The 26,169-nt window shown below is 31.9% G+C and overlaps 6 protein-coding genes, 2 long non-coding RNA genes and 1 other non-coding gene across 9 annotated transcripts; 6 read left to right on the top strand and 3 right to left on the bottom strand.

Moving 5' to 3' along the window:
• Positions 1–28: 28 nt before the first annotated feature.
• RLP38 (receptor like protein 38) lies at positions 29–2,426 on the bottom strand (the record flags this gene model as incomplete). Its single annotated transcript, NM_113213.2, has 1 exon — positions 29–2,426. Exon 1 carries the CDS (start codon positions 2,381–2,383, stop codon positions 29–31), a length of 2,355 nt encoding a protein of 784 aa, NP_188953.1. The 5' UTR covers positions 2,384–2,426.
• Positions 2,427–5,733: 3,307 nt separating this feature from the next.
• AT3G04385 lies at positions 5,734–5,996 on the bottom strand. Its single transcript, NR_141092.1, has one exon. It is a non-coding gene; the product is annotated as an other RNA (long non-coding RNA).
• AT3G04395 lies at positions 5,734–6,130 on the top strand. The gene has a single exon (NR_141093.1). It is a non-coding gene; the product is annotated as an other RNA (long non-coding RNA).
• A 937-nt stretch (positions 6,131–7,067) lies between these two features.
• AT3G23122 (uncharacterized protein) lies at positions 7,068–7,395 on the top strand (the record flags this gene model as incomplete). The annotated part of the gene is made up of 2 exons (NM_001349592.1): positions 7,068–7,075; positions 7,386–7,395. 2 exons carry the CDS (start codon positions 7,068–7,070, stop codon positions 7,393–7,395), a joined length of 18 nt encoding a protein of 5 aa, NP_001336523.1.
• AT3G23123 (uncharacterized protein) lies at positions 7,121–7,366 on the bottom strand (the record flags this gene model as incomplete). Its single annotated transcript, NM_001338617.1, has 1 exon — positions 7,121–7,366. One exon carries the CDS (start codon positions 7,364–7,366, stop codon positions 7,121–7,123), a length of 246 nt encoding a protein of 81 aa, NP_001325761.1.
• A 1,564-nt stretch (positions 7,396–8,959) lies between the features above and the next one.
• MIR173 lies at positions 8,960–9,061 on the top strand. Its single transcript, NR_141613.1, has one exon. It is a non-coding gene; the product is annotated as a microRNA ath-MIR173 precursor (primary transcript).
• A 6,001-nt stretch (positions 9,062–15,062) lies between these two features.
• SUP (C2H2 and C2HC zinc fingers superfamily protein) lies at positions 15,063–16,179 on the top strand. The gene has a single exon (NM_113214.2). It carries the CDS (start codon positions 15,311–15,313, stop codon positions 15,923–15,925), a length of 615 nt encoding a protein of 204 aa, NP_188954.1. The 5' UTR covers positions 15,063–15,310; the 3' UTR covers positions 15,926–16,179.
• A 7,146-nt stretch (positions 16,180–23,325) lies between these two features.
• On the top strand, positions 23,326–24,290 carry URO (C2H2 and C2HC zinc fingers superfamily protein). The gene has a single exon (NM_113215.2). It carries the CDS (start codon positions 23,386–23,388, stop codon positions 23,902–23,904), a length of 519 nt encoding a protein of 172 aa, NP_188955.1. The 5' UTR covers positions 23,326–23,385; the 3' UTR covers positions 23,905–24,290.
• A 654-nt stretch (positions 24,291–24,944) lies between these two features.
• AT3G23145 (ATP binding / aminoacyl-tRNA ligase/ nucleotide binding protein) lies at positions 24,945–26,003 on the top strand (the record flags this gene model as incomplete). Its single annotated transcript, NM_001161168.1, has 5 exons — positions 24,945–25,007; positions 25,166–25,264; positions 25,448–25,633; positions 25,760–25,823; positions 25,939–26,003. The coding sequence occupies 5 exons, from the start codon at positions 24,945–24,947 to the stop codon at positions 26,001–26,003; spliced, it is 477 nt and encodes a 158-aa protein (NP_001154640.1).
• Between the last annotated feature and the right edge of the window lie 166 nt (positions 26,004–26,169).

Genomic DNA, 26,169 nt, shown 5'->3' on the forward strand with positions numbered 1-26,169 from the left:
GAGTACAAACTTGACGAAACCGTTGAGCTTAACGAGCTATAAACCACAAGTGTTTGTATGAAGTGAAGATGTGTCCGATCACAAATCCACAGAACACACCAGGTCCAAAGGCTATCGCGGCTGCTATCCAGTTCAGCACTGGCTCTTCTAGTTCTGAAGAAGACCCATCATGTTGCTGAGATGTAGGAACAGGAACATGATGGCTTTCTCTACAAATTTCATCGAGGCCATAAAGTCCAGGATTACCCACGAATGAAGAACAATTTTGAGTTCCAAACTGTGTGCTCCGTGGCACGAATCCTTGTAGATGATTGTGGGAGAAGTTGATGTTGGACAGAAACGAGAGGTTCCCGAGACTTCGAGGAATTTCACCTGACAAGTTATTTCGCGATAGGTCTAACGTCTCGAGGTTTGTGATATTTGCCAAGGATGGAGGGATGTTGCCTGTGAATGCATTGCCTGACAAGTTGAGATGAAGCAATTCGCTCAATAGACCAATGGATCTAGGGATATGTCCAGAGAATCGGTTTCCAGAAAAATCTATGACTTTAAAGCCTCGAAAGATCCGATTAAAATCTGTGTCTACTCCTTTGTACGCCAAATCCATCGAATCTGCATGCATATTGAAATTATCCCCCACGTAGTTCGACCTTTGGATAGTTTGAAGTCCCCCATATTGTATTGTTCTTGAAGAAGTGTTTCTTGCGTAGTTCAGTCGATTGATGTCCCACACCGTTGCCATTTCAGTCCAATTGGCAAAATAGTCTTGTGGTAATGACCCAACGAAATCGTTATTAGATATATCAATGATACTCAAGCGTGGAAACCCCAAATAGGTAGTGGAGTTATAGACTGGACCATAGAATGCATTTGATCGGAGCACAAGAACCATTAATGATTTCCGAGAGCCCAACCAAAATGGAAACGTGTCTTTGATCTTGTTTCCTCTCACATTCAAAAATTCCATATCTTGGCAGTTCATCAAAGATTTTGGAAGCTTCCCCACAAAATTGTTGTAGCTGACATCAAGTGATCGTAACATAGTGCTATCCATGCATAATTCTGGCAGAAACCCACTTAGACTGTTGTTTCGCAGATTTAACGTATTAAAATCAGTAGAATTCTTCAAACATTGAGGAATTGAGCCAGTGAAACGGTTGTCTGACAAATCTAAGAAGAAAACAAATCTGAAGTTGCAGATCCATTGGGGAATCGGTCCTTGGAGTGAATTTGAACCAAGATTCAACCCAACTAACTTTGCTCCATTGACAACTTCCACAGATTTGCCCAAGTCGAAGAACGAATTATGAGAAAGATCCACAGATTGCAAGTTAGAAGGTTTCCATATGAAATAAGGTACTTGACCTTCCAACTTGTTGTAGGAAATATCAAGGGAGGTGAGGTTGACTAACTTAGATATAGATCTAGGGGATAGTCCTCTGAAATTGTTGTGGCTAAGGTCTAAAAGTTCGAGATTGACTAATTTAGATAGAGAACTCGGGACTCGTCCTATAAAATTGTTGTGGCTGATATCTAACATTGTAAGCCTAGATGATGAAGACGTATTTCCAAAATCAATCGGTCCCTCAAATTGGTTTTGGCTTAACTGAATCTTGTCTAACGAAGAAATCTTGAGCAAGGAGGCGGGAAAAAGTCCGACAAATGAGTTTTCATTCCCAAAAATTTGCTCCAGGTTGTGGAGTCCACTTAGGTCAGCGGAAAAGAAGGATTTGAAGTGATTGGAGGAGAGGTCTAGAATCGCTAAGCTGGTTAAGTTGGATAATACTATATCACCACCCGTGAAATTATTTTCATGGAGGTCCAATAGAGAAAGCTTGGTTAAGTTGGCAAATGAAGTAGGAATATTACCTCTGAGATGATTACCCCTAAGATCTATGTATTCTAGTTGGTTTAGGTTACCGATTGAAGCAGGAACTTCACCTACTAAGTGATTAGTAGAAAGATCAAGATGTGTGAGGTGGGAAAGATTTTCAATAGAAGAAGGAATCTCCCCTTGGAGATTGCAATTCGAAAGGTCTAAGTGAGTAAGATGTTGCAGTTTAAAAAGAGCACTACTAGATTTCAAAGAGGTGCTAGCAGTACTAAGGAAATAGAGTTTTAGTGATATCACCTCTCCCAAGATAGCATCACACGTGACTCCGCCCCAAGAACAACAGTCAATGCCCTTGTTCCACGGATTTTGTAAAATAACGGAAGGGATCGGGAACTCTTTTTGTAGCTCCAAAAGAGCATCTCTTTGGTCGTGGCGGCACAAAGACTGTGTGGGAGGAGAAGCAAAGGTGTTTGGTAAGGGAAGAAGACAAAAGAAGAAATAGATGGTAATAGTAATACCAAGAAAGCAATAAGATTGGCTTCGAATCATGATAACTTGTGGAAATGAAGACGATTTGTTTGTTCAATTGGTATGTGATAGACATGTCTTGCTTATGCACTTCTATTTAAATAAGAAAATTCTATGTAAGGAGCTTGACTTGGAAAGTCTTCCATGGTAAACGATGAATATATTTTTTATGTGGACAACTTTTAAAACGTACAAAAGAAAAGACAAACTGAGTAGAAGACTAAAGGAGACTTAAACAAACATGTATGTCCAATTAAATGTCGTGAGAAATGGATTTGAAGTGACAATGACCAGAGCGAGGAAGAGGCCTCAAAGAAGGCATTACTAAATTGTCGTTATATAACGTGAGTTATATCAGTAAAAAAATCACTGAAATGTAAAAAAAAAACCTTCAAAGTATTTACCACCGATAGGCGAGGCTGACTCAGTATCAGCATCAACGTAAGCAAAACAAAACAAAACAAAATTTACATTATTATCAGAGTTGACTCATAATCGTCACCGTCGGCGACTTTGATCTGAAGCAATGGTTGACTCAAAATCATCACTCTGGTTTTGATATATCAGTCACCGAATAGCTCCTCCTTTTGGATTTGCAATGGTAAACAAAACCCCTTATTCTAATCTCTTAAATGGCTTCTTTTTGGGGGCAGAGTAGTTTTTGTGAAAGGATATTGTCATGTTTAGCATTGATCTTAGATTCAGTAACTTCGATATCGATCTAGGGGGTCCCATCTACATAGTTGTTAATATCCAAAAAAGTATTCCCAAAATCAATGGGTCACTTTACCATGATTCTATCCAATTCAAAGCGGCCAATGAAGGAATCATGGTTGCATGCATGTACTTAGATAAAAGGAATACAAAAAATAACTGAAACAAGCTGACAAAATAAATGGTAGAAAAGTAACACACACTTTTGTGTCTAAAGTAATGCCGTGAGAAATGGGTTTATAATAATTAAAGGTCATGAGGGAAGAAAGAAAAAAAGCCACTCGTCAAGGTTTAGCTTCTTTCTTAGTAAGTCTAATGTGAACAATAACATTGTGGCCAACAAGATTTTCAACAAAGATTTGGCTTTGCTACGATTTTTCTACAAGTCTTATGTAATTTCATTAATTATTATAAAGTGCCTAAGCTTTACACTTTTTTAGACCACCAAAAAACTAAAGTCACTATATATAAGAAAGTATTAAACCTTTTTATTTTGAATCAAGTAAAATTTTACATCACTATTAATATTGATGCTTAATTTTTTAATTAACGTCAATTTTTTTTGATGTAAAGTTTGAATCATTTTAAAAAGTGATGTTTCCAAAAATTAATAGATACATCAATTATCTAAATGATGTAAAACTTATATTTATATCATTTTTAAAAAAGTGATATAAACTAATAGAAATAGTAACAATTTTATTTAATTGCTGTCTAGTTAGTTAAATATAAAATCAATTTTTTATAATTGATGTTAAGCCATATATAGTTTTTTTGTATTATTTTCTAGGGATGATAATTATTGTTTTACTTGTATTTGGTTTTAAAAAATCTCAAATCCACTAAGCCACGACCATGAATAAAACTTTAGAAAATTTGGAGTCCGTAACTGCATTTTGTTTTGTTAACAGCATGAAGTCTTAGGGCAAGATCGTGCCACGTCATATGAACATCGTTTTCTCATCCAACGGTCACAATTAAAAATTAGGTAAACAACAAAGCTTACGTACTAACTAGGGGTGTCAAAATGGGTAACCCAACACAACTCAACTCATAATCAAATGAGTTTAGAGTTAAATAAGTTATGGGTTGACTCAACTCATTTTATTTGATAGGTTGAGTTGTTAAATGGGTTAACCCATCTAAGTAATAATTTAATTAATAATTATTATAAAACAATAATAAATAATTATCATTATTAATTTATTATCATCAAACTTACGATATTTACATATTCCACTTTTTACGGGTTTACATTTTTGGAGGGAAAATTACGGGTTTATATTTTTGGCGGAAAAATTAAGGGTTTACACTTTTGTCGGAAAAATGACAAATTACGTTTTTTTTACGGGAAAATTACAAGTTTACGTTTTTGGCGTAAAAATCACGGGTTTACGTTTTTTGGCAGAAAAATTACGGGTTTACGTTTTTTTGGCGGGAAATTTACGGATTTACCTTTTTTTGACGGGAAAATTACGGATTTACGTTTTTTTGGCAGAAAAATTACGGATTTACGTTTTTTTTTAGGAAAAATTACGGGTTTACATTTTTGGCAAGAAAATTACGGATTTACGTTTTTTAGAGGGAAAATTACGGATTTACGTTTTTGGCGGAAAAATCACGGGTTTAAATTTTCTTGGCGGGAAAATTACGGGTTTACGTTTTTGGTGGGAAAATTACGGGTTTACGTTTTTAGCAGAAAAATCACGTGTTTTTGTGTTTGGCGGAAAAATTACGGATTTACGTTTTTGGGCGGAAAATCACTGGTTTACTTTTTTGGCGGGAAAATTACGGGTTATGTTTTTTTTGGTAGAAAAATTACGAGTTTGCTTATTCTTAATTTCATCGCTTGTATATTTAAGAAATTTGGAAAAATATTGGTTTTATTAAATTGGTTTAGATTTGTTGGTTAAACTTAAATTGGCATTGGTTTAGAGATTTTAGTTGTTTTAATTCAATTTTACAAAATTTGATGGGTCAATTAGCTAAACCATTGAAACCATTACTCATTACAACCCAACTCATTTTATTCATCAAACTAATTGACTCAATAACTCATTTGACCCATCAACTCATTTGAGTCAAAATTTTCAACTCATTAGAGTTCATGGGTTGAGTTGACCAATGAATTTTGACCCATTTTGACACACCTACCTTCAACCATATACGTTGCGTTTTGGCATTCAATTAAACGAACCCATTTGAATCCCACTCATTTAAATAAAATATCTATGGACCTTGTAAAAGACCTTCAAGCTCTTTTATTTACCTAAGTAATTCTATTATTTCCCCTGGTTTTATTCATGTAATTATATATATATAAATTGTTATAGTTAAAGAGATTATTTTATGGGCATTTCTCTTTTTTTTGTCAACAATATATATTGATTCCACTCAAAAGAGCCAAACTTGGAAATGCTGGTATTTTGGAAAATGATATTAATAATGAAGTTTTTGGAAAAGAAAAGAAAAACACATTTTAGTGGTAATTCTCTTCTTTTCAATTTATTTTTGTTTTATGTTTTGATCTTCTCATATTTGTGTTGAATCAGCGGATTGTAAAGACGAAGAACATGTCCAAATGTAGCTCCATGATCATCGAGAAGAAATTAATGAACAAGACTACTCATGTGAAGCAAATGAAAATTGTAAGGAAGAGATGCAACACGAGAGAGAGGTACTTGATCCATAACCTCTCTAGAATCATGACTTCACAGAATATTCCCGGAATTTATCTAACTTTTGTTTGTTCCCCATAAAATTCCGCAAAATGGGTTGTGGTGGAACCAAATGGGTGGGTTCTTGTTGACTCAGACAAGTTGGTACATAATGACCCGGGCCGTGAGTCCCTACCGGTTCACTCCCACACGGTTCACTCCCACCTTACTAATGTGTTGTCTCTAAAAACCATTCTTCTCCGCATGAAGAACCGAATGAAGACCATCAACACTATTGGGAGGAAGGACATTCCGAAAACTATGATTAAAAAGATCAATTGCATCCAAGTAATTGAAGTTGCCATTGCAATCAACTCTAGAGACAGCGCGAACTGCTCCGTCGGCCAAATTATACACTCGGAAAGGAAGCTTTCTAAGTTCGAGGTAACAATCCATTAGATACTTTTTCGATTATTTTAGTAATTTTTTTATTTATTCTCGGCTTTCTTCTAAGTCCGAGGTAGCACTCCGTTACTTTTGCTTTAATACTGATTATCAAAACTTTCATATTCTAGCAAAATTTTAGTAGCAAGATCAGATTTTGTACAATTATTTTTTCAAATCAAAGACACAAACTACTAACATAATCGAGAACAGATGGAAGACTTCTTGGAGTGATGGAATGCCTCTCATCCCACGGGCTCAGTACTTATTCACAAGCTCATAAGACCTGCTAAGTCATTAGATTAAGGAGCTAATAGCTTGCAAGGAAAGTCACGTCCATGGTTCAACACAATCCGATGAAAACCAAAGTAAAAATTAGTGTTGAGCCATATGAAAAATTAAAAGATACATCAGTTTCTAGTATTCAAAGAAGTGGCTTACTTTTTCAGAGCTTCCATCTTTTTTTGTCTCTAATAAATCACAATTCGATCGTCATTACAGAGTTAATTAAGTATTCTCTATTAGATATGTGTTAATATAATTTTCCTTGCAATTTTATAATAATAATATTTGATAATTGAAATGAATATTTGATTATATATGAAAACATTACAAGATAAATAAAACAAAACAATTTTACATGAATATATATATATATATATATATATATATATATATATATATATATACACATATATTAACTTAGCCAAGAGATACATACATGACATTCCACTTATCATTTAGACAGTAGATTTTAAATTTGTATTTACAATTTCAAAACTGAAATTCATTTGTAATCAAAGAAAAACAAAACAAGAAAAGGGAGGAGGAGTGGGATTTGGGTTGCTTAACAGTATTATATATACACGTCGTTAGTTAATCAATAAATTATGAGCAGGTGTAGTAGCTATGAACATGGTTTTACCAAATTGGTAAATTCATGTCATTGTTGTAGCACTTTAGCGAGGCCAGCAAAATGGCGTTCTTGGAAAGGGCATGGCGGCCCGTGGCCGCCAGGGATATGTGTGCAGCTAGAAGGATTAGAAGGAGTAACTTCACCTTTTTGTAGAAACTGTAAATTGCCAAGACGCTCGTTTGGTAAATACCTTAACGCTTCGTTTGCTGGAATGTGTACCACCATTAGTAGAAGAAAGTATAATAAGACTATTAATGCAAGAGATTTTTTCATATTCCTTTTCTAAGAGTAGAATGGAATGAATAAATGAATGAATGAAATAGGGTTTTTCTTGTTTAGATCCTGTCGCACCCGAGAATAATAGAAGCTGAATTAATTGGTGAAGAGTTTTATGGTGGCGATGTTGTATTTATAGAGGGAAATGATTTCAAGTTTACAATGGGATTTTTAATTTGTTTTGTTGACTATTATCTTGCGGAGAGATCTTGACTGTTGACATGTATGTAGTGTTTGTTATTAAAATAAATGCATTTTTGTAGACCCGATTCTTAAATATGTTAGGCATGGTCAAATTGTTAGACTGTAAAAGCTTGAGTAGAGACATCGGTCAACTTTGTTTACAAGAATTCTCTATAAAATATTATACAAATTGATCGGTAGAAATTAGATGGAACATTTTGAATTAATGTTTGACAATGTATAAATTGGTTTGGTCAATATCTAGGAATGAAAACAAGAGCTGCTTCAAAGTTGTTCCATTCTTAAGTATACATAGAGGTGGCTTGATGGGAAGTTTCATGGAAGTGTAGTTTTATATCTACTTCCAAATTCGTTGATCTGTTTCTTATCTCAAGCTAAACATGTTTAGAAAAGATGTGTTAAAAACATGTGACAAAAAAAGAGTCAAATGTTTGGCAAACAAGGTACTTAGATTTTTGGCATCTATTCAAATATAATAGAATCCCAAAATTATGATATTTGTCAATCAAATTTGAAAAAAAAAAAAAAAAAAAAAAAGATTCTACAAAAGATCAAACGTATTGCCGTAGATTTATCATAATTTTAATTCTTTCACACTACCACTAGTCCACTACCATATAGTGATGAGATAATCCATAATCATAAATAAGATATAACTTTCGAATTCTTGTTTTTGTTGCCTCAAAGTTGTTGGATCATTATTTTTTACGTAAATGTGGCTTAATGAGAATTTATGTTTGTGGGAATTGTAGTTTGCTTCCAACTTTTTTTTTTTTTTTTTGAACACGTAGTTTGCTTCCAACTTAGTTTATCTTTTTCTTATTTCAAGTTAAACATGTAAAAAAACATGTGACGACGAAATTCAATCAGTTCCTCCAATGTTTGGCAGAAGCCAAATCTTTGGTAAACAAAGTAATTTTTTTGCCATTTGATTGGTTAGTATAGGAGAATTTAAAAACGACGATAAGGTTTAGGTAAATTATTTCATTTGAAAATAATTGAGCACCGTTAATAATTTTCATCCATAAAATAATATTTCAAAGATGATATTTGATCCCCATTAAATTCATTCGTAACCAAAAAAAAGTTATGAAAAAAGAGTGGTCGTGTGAGTTGCCCAAGCACCATTATAATAAAAAATAAAATAATTAGCAAGTAATAAGGAATAAAATCCTGTAATTATAGCTGAAAAAGGAAAAATATTTGGAGACCGTCAGATTCGAATCTGAACAAAGCATAAAAAAGTCAACAAAACTTAAAGCGGCGGTCTCATCGTAATCTCAGCCCAATACCCTATTTTCCTCTCCCCTATATAAATACTTTCTTCTTCTACTGATCTTCTTCTCACAAATAAACCCAAATATATCAATCTACTGTGTTGGTGATTAAGTACTTTCGCTTGCAGAGAGAAATCACAGTGGTCAAAAAAGTTGTAGTTTTCTTAAAGTCTCTTTCCTCTGTGATTCTCTGTGTAAGCGAAAGAGCTTGCTCCCTAAACTTATCTCTCTGATGATTTAATGTTAGAGATCTTCGTAAATCTATGTGTTTGATAGATCTGATGCGTTTTTTGAGTTGATGATTTGATTATTTTTCACTGGAAAGTATCTCATTAGGGTAACGATAATGTTTTATGGATTTGGTTGTATAACAGATCCATGAAATCTTGACTGGTTATAAAATCTGAATAATGTATTTCAATTTGGAGATTCGGTGATAAAAATTACTGATTTACGAATGACATTTATATCGATAGATGAGTTTGCTGATTTGGTTGTTAAATTGATAAATCAAGGACATGAGAAACTGTTTTTGTATGCTAATTTGTCCATGGAATAAAATTGGGAGGTGAGGACCGTGAGGGTAGTCAGGAAACCTTAATATTGAAGTTGATGTTGAACCAACAAATCTGCCCAAAAATGATAAAAGTTGATGCCGAGCCCACAAATTTTGATGACAATCGATAAGCCCAAGCCCAAAAGGCATCTGTACCTGAGCCCATTATTCTTTCATTACTAGCAAAAAGGATGCATTAGAGACCCCGGTGTAGTAAATTGACCTCACAATTCACTATTGTATTGTATACGTACATTTCAAGCGTAATTAAACCCTCATATTTTTATACGCTTTAAATATAATTGGCCTTTAATTAGCTCAAATAAACTAGATGTCGTACGTGATCACGGTGGATGAAATCAATGGTATTATGAAAAGACTGTACATGATTTCAAATATTTTAATGTGGTCGTAAAAATTGTTGTTTATAGTGGAAATTGAAGACAACAACGTTACTGAAACACATACAGATTGAAATTTCGATCATTTACTTGCAAAGTGTTACCGTGGAGGCGTGGCGTGGACGTAAGGTACCATAATGGTTTGTGTTACAGTCACGCCACTACACTCGAATTCAAGCTACCATATTATAATACGTTGTTGATTAGAAAAAATAGTCGCCAATTTTCTTTAAAACAAATTTCAGTTTTTATTTGTCAGCAAAAAAAACTTACTAACACAACGGAAGAACACAAAAATTAGGGAGTTGCTCACAGAGCAAAAGTAATAGAAATGGGAAAAGCTAATATACGTCCGAGTAGGAAACTAATCTTGCAAAAACTGATGAAAGCAATCAGAAGCCTTGACGTTTGTCTGGAGAGAGGAATTGTGTTTTGGATCACTTTGTTCAGTTTGTTGTGGATCGTCTTCCGTTACGTTCTCACCAAAAATATTTCATAATGAAACAAAAAAATTAATTAATAATGGTAGCTTAGAATGCCAAGTTGAGAACAGATTTGCAGTTTGTCCCGGAATGATCAAGTAGAGCATTCATAGTGTCTTGCCAATATGGTGTGATCAACGAAGTTTGACAAAACCGTGAAGATATAGGAACATGTAATCATGCGGCTCTCCATACAATACATCTTGTTGACAAAGTTCCCAAGACCTCATTCTACAAACCAATGTTTCTTTTTTCTTTTTCTTTTTGGTGATAGTTTTTGCAATCAAATGTTGTAAAACTATGATTGGAAATACTACTGTATTTTACCGAAAACTTTATTATATATAGTCATTAACACTCATTACCAATCACATAATCAATAGTCTATTTTGATTATACAACTTTTAAACAATAAAGACATGTTTATACAGATTTGGTTTAAATTAGTACTCCCTATATTTTAGAAAATTTTATTTTGTTTCATATTATAGAATGTCTTGGAAAGTTCTATGTAAATTTAAATGTATTTAGTAACTTGTGACGATTTTATATTATGTAGTCTTTTTTAGGATTTGTTGATTTTTTAAAATAAATTTTTTAAAGAAAAAAAACAAATTATTTTAATAAACATGCCTTTACCTTATACAGTTTATATTTTGAAAGAGAGATAGTATGTTTTAGGATATATTTAAAGAAAAAAAAATAACTCTTTAATTTAGCTCAAATTATTACCTGTCCGGTTCTTTTTTCTGTATTGGTTATCGAACCATATTGATACTTCTATTCGGTTCCACTTCGATCAGTATTTGTTGGTACGACCATTCTAATTTGTATAGTTCCATTTGACTTCTTTAGGTTGCAACCAAACCTTTAAAAAAAAGAATAGAAAAAAAAATATAAACAAAAAAAACAAGACTTGACATGAAATGTGACAGCCAATCACAAAGTTTTACCACGAAGCCAAATATATGTTGAAAATGATAAAAACAAAACCTTCTCAATTCAAATTCATGAAAGAGACTTTCACAATTTTGTAAGAAAATAAACAATAATGAGTCTTATAATAAAGTAAAAATAGTAGTTATTTGAGAAAAAAAATTAGTGATGATGTAAAACACGTAGGGAAGGGGCTCATGCAATAAACAATAAAGTGTTGAACTACTGCGAGTAAACTCTGCAACTTCGATCAACGAAGCTATTGAAAAATCTAGGCCCTTTATTCACAAATGGTAAATAAAAGTAACAAATTAAAATAAAAAGAGAGTGGCCACTAGACTTTTAGACCTTCTCTTTCAGCCGTTGGATGTGTCCTATCGATGATGAGAGATATCATCTTCTAATTTTGGCAGAATCTTTTGTCTAATTCCACTCTCTCTGTCCGAAAATTTCCCATCTTTTTCACTCCATTCACCAGGTAACAGATCATTTCAGGTTATTATAAATTTTGGATAAGTGAAAATTAATGATAGAGAACCGAAAAATATTGGAAATAAACGGGGAACTTTTTCTTTTGCTATACCTTTTTAAATTGGTGGTGTGACATTTCTTTTTAGTTGGACTTCGTAGAAACTAGAAAGAGTCATGCAATTCTAAATTTACTATGGATAGGCGATCATTACTAGCTATTAGGTTAAGAAATCCATTTTCTTTTAGCAAAAGATTAGTGACAACTCATTTACTATGTTTTAATATTGTAGTATAGTAAAAAAAAAATGTCTTTAAGTATATTAAATTTATTTTGCTTAAGACTTCCATTTTTATTTTTATTTTTTTCAGAAGACTCATAATAAATCGATTTTTGTTTGATGGTAAAATAGTTGATGTATTTATATCATTTGGTTTATTCCAGTGCCATTTTTTCATTCGTTTATCGAATTAGTTTTAATTAGTCGGCACATTGATAATCCGTAAAAGACAACGTCAATGATCCACCTGAACATCTTCATCGTCCTTAATTTGGAACCTACTATTATTAATTTAAATAGATTAACGTCGTACAATATATACTAATAACATCTACCACAACATTAAGTATGGTACAAAGATCACAACTAATATGTGTCAAACAGCCCAAAATCCGTCCCACTATATGTGGCATGTGTCATGCAAACAAGTTACACATGTTAATTACTTTGATATAGAACTTTGAGTTAAAGAGACATTTTTGCTGACGCGCAGAAGAACAATATTACATTTGCGTGGTTGTAAAATTATAAATTTAAGGATCTTGAAAAATACAAAAACAAAATGTATAAAGTAATTTAATTTCAAGTCAGAGAACCTTAAGAAATCCATTGGTTAATTCCGCAATACTTTGAGTCTAATCATTCCGTATGAGTATGTTGTATTAATTTATTCAGTAGATACTCTTCCTGACGTGAATAACTAATCAAGGCACTTCCGCCTGTGGCTCGTCGATCCACCGTGGTTGCCGTGAAGTTGGGGATTTCGGGTTCACCGGATCTAAGACTCCGGCCACCGTGCAATCGTCCATCAGAAGGGTCCGATCCTTCAATTCCGTCGATAGTTTTCTTTTTTCTATTGGGCTTTTGTAACTGGATCAGATACTTGTAATCTTCAACCCAAGCCCATTTGGAATGTTATCAATGATTTAAAAAAAAAAAAAAAAAAAAAAAAACTAATCAAGGCACTTTTCCTAGCAGGTCAGATTTTTTATGAATTATTTTGACGAAAAAAAAGGGTAAAATATATTATTTATTTTTTGTCTTAAGTAGCATATTTAGAAGATAAAACAAGACTTCTACGAATATTAAGCTCAGCTGATTTTTTTTTTTTTTTTTTTTGTCAATTGGTGAAGTGTAGTAACATGTAACAAAAGTTGGATTTCAACGAGAGGAGTGATTGAAAAGGGGCGAGATGGTTAGATAATTTCTTGTGTTTCGACAATTGTGAAATGTGTACATATTGGGTATATATATATAAAGCAGTTGAATGTGTAGTAAATGAGACTTTCCTCGTTGGTGAATGTTGAGCTTTGTAATTGCATTTGTACGGTTCCTCCAAACTATTTGCAGTTTGGCCTTTTAACAATCCTACTAGTAAATCTATTTTATCCAAAGAGTTCAAACATAAAATTCTTACATTCAATTTCACTAGATCAATCATATGTAAACCATGCATGAACCGTATTTTAAAATCTAATTTTATTTAAGGAATTTTCAAAACATATTTTTGTTTTTACGTATCTTCGCAAATTTATGCGATTTTAAATTTTAGAACACAGATGTTATTAAACTCAAGATCAGCTCGACTCGGGTTAATTATATCGCAAAACAAATCTCTTAAAATCAACAGGAGTTGCTTCCCAATTCATATAATCTGTCCCCTCAAATTTCCCTAGATCCTTCAATATTATATACCTCACAGATTCCTCTATATAGAACCATAAAATGGAAAATTTAGCAAGTTCAAACATTTAATTTTCATCCCATAGAATGTTCCAGATATATAATTAAACAACTCCAAATTAAACATAGATATGTGCCGACGATGAAATCAATGTCAAGTAAAGGGTCACAATTTGAGCAAACACAACACATGTTGAAAGGAATTGGTCCAGAACACATGGTGATATATTAACTATATAAAACAAAAGAAAGGGACAATGTATGAATCTATATAGTATTATATAAAACTTTGAAGGAAAGGCAAAATCTAAAGACCTAAGTTTAATAATAATGTGTGTCGTTATTTATGATTTGCTAACAAACAAATGTCAAGATATGGCTCACGAGGAAAGCTTTATTAATACATATAGATGATAAATTCTATATTAAATGTATTTAAGAAAAATGGGAGAAAGGAACATCCACTTTTCCATTTTTGGTATAAAACTTTTGATATAATATGTCCTTTTGCTCGCCGAGGTTTTCCTTATTTATACACTCCCATCTTTTACATATTCACCCATCACTCTTTCCTCTCTACCTTTTATAATAATAACATATATCTACTACTTTAAGAGAAAATTATGATTAAAAATAGTGTTTTCTCATGGTATCTACTGCTTGTGAAATGTTTTATTTGTTGGTCGCTAAATTTGTTGGTGTTACAAAAGTTTGATATTCTGTGATTTCATCATGTTTCGATTGCGATACAAAAACGATAACTTGGTTATTTATAAAATTTTCACAATGCTTGTTTTACATAACATGATTACAAGACAATTGACTTTCTTTTTTGTAAAGTGAAATCCTACACTCATTTCTACTTCTTTTTCCCCATCCCATTCTATTATTTCTTTTTCCTTTCAATAAAATCATATTTTATGTTGAGATATTTTTGATAGTGCGATTTTCTTTTTCATTTGTGACAAATTGTTTGAGGATTTTATCTATAAATTGTTTGACAAATTGTTCAGACTCTCAATATTAACTTCATTTCCTTCTTAATTACACATATGCTATCTTTACTCCATATATCTTTTAGGTCTCGTTAAAATTGTGAATATGTTTAATAGATAACACTATAAACACTATTTCATGATAGCATAAAATCACTGAATGGTATCTTAAGACAAAATTGGTTGTTGATTTTCACGAAACTTAAAGGTGTAACATCATTAAATGAAAGTAATAGATGTACTTAATTAACTTGTGTCATCTCCATAGATCAAATCATGGAAAAGCTCGCTTAATACATGTTTACCCCAACATAAATAAAGCTTTTTCTTTAAAGTTTCATTTTATTAAATCTAAGATGGGGATTTGATAATGCGTCCAAGAATCAGTCTCTTTCACAGTCTTAACACCAAAGAGCCCCAACCCTATCATCACACACACCTCTCTCTCATCTCTATATCTCTCTCTCTCTCTCTAAGAGACAGACAGACATAGATATATCTTAGATTTTTCCCAGGGGAAAAAAGTGAGTTCATCTTTTCAGATCTTACAAACACTTTGCTTTTATAAACTGATGTACCACAAATCATTACTAGTACTATCTTAATTATCTTTACAATTTTTTTATCTAGCATAGCCAAAAAGAAAGAGCTTGCACATATGGAGAGATCAAACAGCATAGAGTTGAGGAACAGCTTCTATGGCCGTGCAAGAACTTCACCATGGAGCTATGGAGATTATGATAATTGCCAACAGGATCATGATTATCTTCTAGGGTTTTCATGGCCACCAAGATCCTACACTTGCAGCTTCTGCAAAAGGGAATTCAGATCGGCTCAAGCACTTGGTGGCCACATGAATGTTCACAGAAGAGACAGAGCAAGACTCAGATTACAACAGTCTCCATCATCATCTTCAACACCTTCTCCTCCTTACCCTAACCCTAATTACTCTTACTCAACCATGGCAAACTCTCCTCCTCCTCATCATTCTCCTCTAACCCTATTTCCAACCCTTTCTCCTCCATCCTCACCAAGATATAGGGCAGGTTTGATCCGTTCCTTGAGCCCCAAGTCAAAACATACACCAGAAAACGCTTGTAAGACTAAGAAATCATCTCTTTTAGTGGAGGCTGGAGAGGCTACAAGGTTCACCAGTAAAGATGCTTGCAAGATCCTGAGGAATGATGAAATCATCAGCTTGGAGCTTGAGATTGGTTTGATTAACGAATCAGAGCAAGATCTGGATCTAGAACTCCGTTTGGGTTTCGCTTAATTAGATGGTAATAACTTTATCCATAAAGGATTCGAAGTTCACAATTCTAGAAGATATGATGCTTCTCTAAGGTTAATTAGTTTCATCCATATGAAATTCTCTAAGCTTGCTATTTAGTAGAACGTTATAGTTGATTATATGATTATAGTATAAGCTATAAGCTTGCGTTAGATGTTATATAATATGTATGCGCTTGTTACCGTTTTATGTATGACAATGGATACAATTTTGTCTCCTTAATTATTGTTTATCTCTTCGATCGTATATAAATTTCTACATATTTTAGTTCTTACGTTTCATGTAAATTGATATGTTAGACTTAGTTTACTTTTTGTTTTGTTTTTTGTTTTCTGAAGATTGATAATTTATTTTTATCTTTTGCGTGCAAATAAATAAGTAAATATATATATATATATATATATATATATTGGGGCAGCCTATATACAATTGCACAGTTTTCAATAATAACAACATAGTTAGATAGATATATTAGATCTTTTTTTTAATATAATATGTATGAAGAACTACAAAATAGCATGCTTTATAAAAGTAATGATTATTCTTTTAACCGAAAACATAGTTGATCTTTTGGAGAGGGATCGTTTGTTATACTTTTTTTAATCTACTTGTTCAATCCATATCTTTCATCTCTACTACGGTAGTGGAACTTGTAGGTCGCATCTAGATGAAACTAAATTTGCTAGCTACTTCAAATTGAATTCCTATACAAGGGCATATATAAGAAAAAAGTAAAACATATCAATGAGTTCTGCCTTGGAACGATTCACTAGTTTCAAAACTTAAAATTCGCACTTCATATAGTGCCTATATATGCTGATCATATATCGTCAAGCAAATTGGACACTGTCTTAATCTCCTTCGAACTAACACATCTAACCTACCTTTTTAGGTAACAATTAACAAACGGGCTAGTAAGATTCGAAATAGATAGTTTCGTGGAACATACTAAATAGAAATTTTCATTTTATTAGTAATTCTTCGTGTACTTAGGGTTTCTATCTTCTTATTTTTTCTGCTATAGAGATACTAATTTAATTTAATAGAATATCATTTATGAAAAAGAACATGTTATTTGATGGAGTATGAATCTTCACATGTATATATCATTTGCAACTATGTCTTTTTCTGATAAGGAGCTTTTGCAACTTTGTTAGTATCAGATATCACGTTTATATGTATATGAATTTTCGGTTGGCACACTAGAAATTAAATTTAATATTTAAGCATTTGAATATGCTTACCACAAATCAAGGCTTCTGTTGTTTGTGAATACGAAAAGAGGGCTTTCAGTTTCTTCAAACTCTTGACACTCATAGCATTTTTGGTTAGTTTTTGTCATTTTGACTTTTGTATGATAATTTATCAATTTATTTCAAATCTGAATGGGTTGAATAGAAACTGTGTTTGCGTGTGATCTTGACTAATTGTACAAAAATATAAATATTTTTGACTGAATCATTGCACTGAGGGTAACAAATCATTATTAGAAAACAATTCCCAAAGCATATTTCAGTTTCATGAGTGCAAAATCTGTAAACATGTCATAATTTACTCGATCGCCATATATTTCCTTAATCTTTTTCTTTTTCTTTTGGTTTGAAAAGGTCAACACGTACGGAACAAATCATACAAAACTATAGGAAGATATTAAAATCTCTTAAATCAGTAACACAGATACGCAACACTTGTGTATGTGACGACCATAGTTGGATTTGGACAAGAGGGTATATATGCTGGAAGTTTGGTATTCCCCAAAACCTGAGGGTTTGCATGTTCCCGACAATGTCTGGGTTTTGAATGGCATGATGAGCTTTCCTTTTATAGTAAGTTATGTTTTCGTCAGTTCTAAGCGTTACACATAACTAAACAGTACAAACTCCTCCACCAAATTATTACTTTCCTTGAAAAGCATTAAAGTTTTTCCTCAACACTTTTTCACATACTCAAACACCAGCCACTTCAAATGTCTACGCACCGTTATTATTAATTCTTAATTTCTTCATCTATTCTTTTTCTTCATCTATTTGATCATCTCTCTTTTTCATTGAATTTTCCGAAATATTTCTTCATTATTTACATATAATAAGTTAATAATTCATCTTAGTACAAAAAATTAACGCAGATTCAAATTTGAGTGGTCTGGCAACTGTAAAGATAGCAAACCAAAAAAAAAAAAAAAAAAAAGATAGCAAACCATTAGCACGACTTAAATCCATAATTTCTTTATTTTCTAAACCATTTAATGAAAACGCTTCAACAATTTCAACAGCTACAAAAGTTTACATTATAATTTCAGTTGTAAGAACACCGTTATAAAAGTATCTTATATAGAGACATATATTTTGAGTCATTGAAAAATATGTGAGACAAGGATAATAACAACAGATCATCAACAAAATTAATAACATTCAAATCCAAATATATGGAAAAAATTGTATCTCTAAAGCTATCCCGGCAGGACTTGGTATCTTTAGCCTCTTTACAAGCACATTAGCCACTACATATTAATATAATATATCCATCATCCATCTCTACGGACTCGACTATATCTAATAAAGCTCTATAGTCCGTACATAATGTCAAGTGATGTCAAGATCTTTTCACATAATGTATGCATGTGTGCATGCATGTCAGTAATTAAAGTCATGAATAATAATCGGAAGTTATATCATAGTGTGACATTGTACATTCAAGTAATGAAGTAAATATATAAATGAGCAGATATAAAAGAAGAGCCCAAAGGGGCACTAGGGCTGCAACGTGAGGCTCAGGCCATCACATTGAATGACTTTGATATGATGACGTCATAAGACAATGAAAACACATAGAAAATTGTAAAGACAAATAGGCAAAGGAGAAGCTCATCTTTGTTGTTATTTTTGTGAAAGTGGAGATAGACATGGGCACATATTGGTATTAATAATACCAGAACGTACGTAGTATTAAAAATAAAAGTGATACTTTCATATGAAGTATTAGATAACAAGTTGATGAACAAATTAAGTAACAAGTTAGGCAAATATCACATTTTATTTGGTCATCAAGCACTATTTCTTAATTATGTGAACAATCATAGATATACTAATTGATGCCAGGGTATTATTACAATTACTCAAATATTTAATGTGCTTATATGCTAAATTCGTTATACAAATCGTATAATATAATTTATATTTTTTCAGCATCAGAATGTTGAAAAATGACTAAATGAAGAGCTACAACTTGTCACACACAATTTGGTTCTCTTTCTCTCATTTTTAGTCGATGAATGGGCAGTTAGGTCTTCCACTTCCAATCAAAACTTTTTTGATTTTTGGTTTCAGATATATTCACATTCTTCTATATATAAAAAATCCATTTCTTCCCTTTTCATTTTTTTTTCATTCTCATTAGCACTTTTTCCGCTCACAGCAGGAACAAAAATTTGATTAATAAATTTCGCAAAACAAAATTGTCCACTTTGGAACTATTAAATATTTCAGTGTTGATTTGGGTTAAATTTTCATTATTGATGTTCGTTAAATTTTTAGAATTATTTTCTGAAATCAGATTACGTGGACCAGTGTTTGTAGTTTAATGGTTTTACTTAACAATATATCACCACATTATCATTAGACTTATGTATTCACTCTAGTTTTCTCTGGCCATCACTATATTTAGTTTGGGCTTTAAATTGGGCTTCGAAGCCCAGCTATACTCTTTTCGCATAGCCACTTTAGGAACAATTCATTTATTTCATTTTTTTGACTTTAGGAAACAATTCATTTAATTATAACTTCTACATTTTTTTATTTTATTTTTGTCAACACGAACTTCTACATTTATTTACAGAAAGAAGAGAAACCAAGTCCCATGCCCAATTATTCCTACCGAGACTTTTAGTTAAATTACAAGCAAACAGAATACATATCATTGAATGTGTAAGTGTGAAAATGGACGAAAATAGGTATAGCCAGAGACATTTATATGCATTCATGAATTTGTTAGTATTTCTTACTGTTTCGATTGCATGTGACTTCTTTAATTTTGAAGATTATCATTATCTCCAACACTACATAGAGCATTTCTATATATGCATACACTATTCTTTCAGTTTATTACTATTAATGTTGTATATCACCCGCAAGTCCAAACACACATATAAATATTGAAACTGTTGGTGGATATTTTTTCCGTATGATTCTTTTATCAAGCTTAATTACATCAATTAAATAGTATCACAAGTATAAATGGTACAAGTTTAAATTACTTATAAGCAAATGACACAAAATAAATAATTAAACATCAATTATAATAAGTGATGTATAAATTAACATGTTTAGCGTCACTTCAATCAAATTGATAGAAATTTGTATTAGTTTGCATCATTTTAACAAATTGATACAAAAATCTGTATTTACACCAATTAAATAACCGATGTATTCACTTAATTTTATTAACATCAGTTTATAAAAATGATATAAAATTATACATCAATAAGAAGTGATGCTAATAAGTTTTTCTGTATTTTAATTTAAACAAAAAACTAACTTGAATTTATTGTAGATGACGAGAAATTGTTATTACCATAAATAAATAATCATATTGGGTTAATAATTTATTATTAATTTCTATATTTTCCCTCAAAATCAGCTAACTAAATATATTTGTTTCCTTCACTATAAATCCTGCTTTCACGCTCACGATCTTTTCTTACAGTTTTGTATCCAAAAACGTTTTTAGAATATCTTCAAATTAGTTTTTGAAATCTCATAACTCTCATTCAATTCTTCATCTTCAACGACAAGTACTTTCTTATTTTTCTATCATTCTATCTTTCTCTTTTTCTTAACCATTGCTCAGTTTTTTTCTTTTCTTTTATTTTCAGAAATCTGCCATTGATCATTAGGACTGTTTGTTTTCCTACACAGTTTGGAGAAACACAAAGTAAAGGTACTCTATCACTTTCTTTTAAAAATACTTACAAATGGTTATTCTTATTCCGACCAAAACAATTCTATAAATTTTCAAACAATTAATCTCTTTTTTATTTTGTACAGCAGAAACTCAAGTGTGATGAGGATTCAAGGGATATAAGTTATAACCAAAGTATGATTTTGATTCTGTAAATGGAAGAGAGATGGCATAGAAGAAGAACTGGTATTTTTCAAGAAGAACCAACAGTTAATGGAAGGAAGAAGCATGGAACAGAAGAAAGATGTGTTTAAACATGAAGAAACCAAAACCAAATTATGATTATTTTTTTGCTTATCTTATATAAAGATTTATTGTTCATGTAAAATATTTTATAAAATCTTGATAAAATTTTAGTAGATATTCCAACGAGTAATTATCCACAATGATCTGTTATTTTTTAAAAAAAGAAATAAATAAAATAATTATTCAAAATATTAATAACATTATATTAATAATTATATATATATTATTTAAATCAATTATTTAAACCGAAACAAATACTAACATCACTTAAATAAATTGATGTAAACATTACATCATTTTTAGTAACTGATACAATATTGATATCAATTACAATAATCGATGTAATTATTTTGATTATTTACATCGGTTACTAATTAACCGATGCAAATTATTTGCATCAACAATATTTAAGTCACTTATTTAAATGATACAAAATTCTTTTACATCACTTTTAACTAATGCAAATATTTATAATAAATGATGTAAAACAACCTTTTTTTTGTAGTGTCTCCAACACTACATAGAGCATTTCTATATATGCATACACTATTCTTTCAGTTTATTACTATTAATGTTGTATATCACCCGCAAGTCCAAACACACATATAAATATTGAAACTGTTGGTGGATATTTTTTCCGTATGATTCTTTTATCAAGCTTAATTATATAGACCTTACCTTGACCGAGTTTGTTTCTTATCCACATGCCAATTTAGAATATTTGTTCGTGCGGGTTTTATGAAACAAATGTTATTGATGAAAGAAATAAATGTAGCTTTAGGAGGCTAAAGTCTACGATGAGCTGTAGTCCCAAAGTTCTTTTTCGTCTGTTATAAATTCACTAGTGAATATTCTTAAGTCAGTAGGATTCTCACATGTTCTCGAAATCCTATAAAACATTAATGCTCCTGATCAGCTTATAGAAAACGAATGACAATAGTTCTTTATCTAAATCCATAAAACATAATGGTATACTTGTTTTACTATATATTATCTGCATGATCTCACTAAAAAGAGACTACGCCAAAAGGAAGTCAGCCTACATAATAACAAATCTATTCAACTTCCATAATATCATTTTTCTTGAGGCTATAATTATTTTCCATTGCATATATAGAGAGTTTTGATCCATCGTGATTCGTTAAACGTTCTATTATATCCTAAAAAACGATATGGCAATAGCTAAAACCGAACTTATAAAACGCGGTTTCAATCGGTCCATAGAAGTTAAAGGGTACCGGTGTGAACGAAGTAAGTTTATGGAGGTGAATATTATTTTGTCGGTTCTGAAATTGAATACAGTAAAATATTAATTTTAGCAATCCTAAGAGTAGCAGGCGATCGCTCATCGATCGTATTTTTTTCTAAGTTTTATTTTGTTTTTGTTAAAGCATATTTTTCTAAGTATAGAAACCATCGAAATCAATTTCAGTTTTGGGGAGAACTCATAATAAATTTCATAAATGCTATTTAATTAATGAGAGCAATTTGTATATTCTTAATTGTTTTACCTACTTTAAGCACAACCACAAGTCCACAACTCCTTAGTGAATGCTTCTTTTAAAAAATTTGGTTTTATTATTTTGTAGGTATTACATGTTCACATTCAAAATATATTTCACACTATATTAGATTAAATTTAACTAAGCTTTAATATTTCACTAGCTCCTACTAGCCTTCCAATTTTTACAATTTTACTTTGCAATTTTTACTCTCGATCCAAACAAATAAGTACTTTTTTGTACTATATTCAAAGATGAACAACTTTATATTTTTCTTGAACAAAAATGAAATTGAATAGAGAGAAACTAGCTACCCTAACTAGTCACTCGAAACCTTATAAATAACACCTTCTGTAGTTTGTTTTCCTATGAAGAATATTTTTCAACTTTATCTATTATATTATCCTTTGTTAAACTTTCCCTGAAAATTGTTAGAAAATAAACTAATTAAAATAATTCTAAGCATGACGTTTTTGTAGTTATTAATTCATGTTACATTAGACGCACGAATTTAATTATAATACACACCCCCGTAATTAAGTACATTAAAGACCCTAAAGTATATATATTAACCATTGATAAAACAATTTAGCCCTAATTAGTGTCCGTTCACACACATAATCTTTCCTTTAGCTTATATATACGCTGGTGTGTGTTTTTAAGAAGCTTCATACACTCATTTTCAAAACATTGAATACTGAGACTTGAGAGAGATCCCAACAGAAGAAGAAGAGAGAGATGAACCACCGGGACAAACAAATTGATTCCGGCTCTGGCTCTGGAGAAAACCGCCGGACTTATGACTGCGACATCTGCAAGAGAGGTTTCACGAATCCTCAAGCCCTCGGTGGTCACAATAACATCCACCGCAGGGAACGCGAAAGATACCCCTCCTCCTCTTCTTCTTCTCACTCATTTCCATTTTCTCTTCCGTTACCATCTCAGTCTCCCTCCTCCTCCACAAACTTCACAAACCCTCCTCCTTATTTTCCGACCATTGAGTCATACCTACACCAAGGGTCTCAGCCACCTATTAACCCTAGCCACAACACACAATACTTTGGATCATCATCATCATCAAGAGGAGGAGGGAGATTTGCTCAAGGGGCGTCTCATGATCTTAATTTGAGCTTAGGGCTCGGATCCATGAATGAAGATGATGACACTCACCGGAGCCCACCAGAGACCGGAGGTTCTCAACCTCAAGATGGTGATCTTGATCTTGATCTTCGACTCGGCGGTCATCGTCATCATTAAGCTTGCAGCGGTTTCCCTCACGTTCGATCCACGTAACCATATACAATATATATATATAGTTGAAAGTTAATCACCGTATAGTGCATGATGTTTATTGTGGTGTTTATATATGTTTTCAATATATATGTAGTATGATCAAAATATGTTGGACTTGGAGTCATGTTTTTATCATGATCGTATGAAGTTTGGGTTTGTATAATTCAAGACTATATTTTTCACTTAAAAATTATAGATCAAATAGGTTAATTTGAGTAATGTTTTTGTTATACCTTTTTCAAAAAGAAAAAAAAATGTTCTTGTTGTCTGAAGTTGGGTTTGTATAGTACAGGATTATTGTTCTTTTCCATAACTATATATTAGTGTAGATCTATAGATCAAGTAGTTTTGCGTAATATGTTCTAATAATTAGTTACGTTGTATGAAATTTGGGTTTGTATAATCAAAGACTATCTATCATTCTCTTGTATAATATTTTACATGAATTTACATTTCAAGTGGGTTTGTATGAATTTACATTATAAAGTAAGTTTAAACTTATATTATGAATGAATTCGAACTGCAATGGGATAAACATTATATGCGTTTTAATAATAGGTTGGTGAAGTTTATAATTTACACCATTTGAAAAGCCTTCCAAATTTAGAAACTACATTTTTGCAGACCCATGTGAGCTCATATGAATCAATCATAGCCTTGATGTTGTAAAACAAATTATGATTATAAAAATGTGATAGTATATTACATGCATAAAAAATAAAGGAGAGTAAATGAAAGTCAAATCTGGGTTTTATGAACTGAAAGTTGAAGTTTAGAAGTAGAAGTAGCGATCAAAGTATGACCAGTTAAAAGGCCCAATATCATTTGGAGGTTTGATTTTTGGGTTCGTAAATTTCAAGAGCCAGATTATGATTTGCTGGGCTTAAAAATCATGGAAAAATTGAAATGACGGTGTTAAAATATATAACTCAAATTAAAGATTTTAATTGGGTGTAGTAGGCTGATTTTTTTATAAGAATCTTGTCTATAGATGCTTCAAGGTTATGCCTTATAGTACTGGTTGTAAAACACCACTATCTAATTTTGAAGCTGGTCAGAACTATAAGGTATGTTGTTGTTGGCCTTGTTGCTAATGAAGATTATAACATTCTGTTGTTGCATTTTTTTTTTTTTTTTTGTGTTAAATATATATATTTTTTTTGCATATTTATTGTTGCATATTGTGTTGCATATTTAGTAATGGTTACATTCCCTGTTATCGGAGATCCAAGATAATACGGCTCTTGTGGCATGGACTACTACTCCATGGATTCTTCCAAGTAATCTTGCTTTGTGTGTCAATGCAAAGTTTGTCTATCTTAAGGTTCGTCAACAACACTGGAAAAGTCTACATTGTTGCTGAATCTCGGTTGTCATCGCTTCCTAGTGATAAGCCTAAGGCCGGCTTAACTAATGGAACTTACTAGTGATACCATAATGCGAAAGGTGCTAATTAAGCTTGACAGTGAAGAGGATTCTTATCAAGTTTTGGAAAATTTTAATGGAGATTCCTTGGTTGGGAAGAAGTATGAACCTTTGTTTGATTACTTTTAGCGATTTCTCAAGTGTGACTTTTCGACTAGTAGCAGATGATTATGTCATGAATGATAGTGGTACTGGTATTGTCCATTGTGCTCCTGTCTTTGGTGCAGATGACTATCGTGTTTGTCTTGAGAACGAGATAATTAAGAAGGTTAGATTTGACAACATCTTCCTTATATCACCACCTTTAACATTAAGTTTATTTTCTTTCTTGTTTAAGTTTACAGTATCTTCAAGAACCCATGTTCATGACACATTTTGTTCATGTGTTGTTTAGATTGTCAGAGATTTCAAACGTCCAGATGGTTTGAAAGATACAGAGATTGATGCAGCTGTAGATAGTACATATCTTAATTAAAAATACCACTTCTCTATGCTCTATTGTTGAGGAAACATATAATATTTGCATTCGTTCATGGTTCAGATATGATGTTATGGTAATTCTTGATCTACGAGAAGATGAATCTTTGAAAAACGAAGGTGTTGCCCGTGAGGTAAATAAATGTAACCGAAGCGATTAATGGTCATATATAAGTTGTATATTTGATATATGGGTTTCCTTCTCATTGTGCTCATGCATTGAAAAGCACCCTGTTATGACTGTGGTTCTAGGAGAACATTTGCATTTGACAGTCGGTGACTAATTGTTAAGCAAGAAGAACGCATGAGAGCCTTTTAAAGTGTTTT

This window comes from Arabidopsis thaliana, chromosome 3 (assembly GCF_000001735.4).
Source record: "Arabidopsis thaliana chromosome 3, partial sequence".
NCBI lineage: Eukaryota > Viridiplantae > Streptophyta > Magnoliopsida > Brassicales > Brassicaceae > Arabidopsis > Arabidopsis thaliana.

Bases quoted from the DNA above. Each gene is read 5' to 3' on its own strand.
- SUP (NM_113214.2), top strand. From the start codon at position 15,311: ATGGAGAGATCAAACAGCATAGAGTTGAGGAACAGCTTCTATGGCCGT.
- URO (NM_113215.2), top strand. From the start codon at position 23,386: ATGAACCACCGGGACAAACAAATTGATTCCGGCTCTGGCTCTGGAGAA.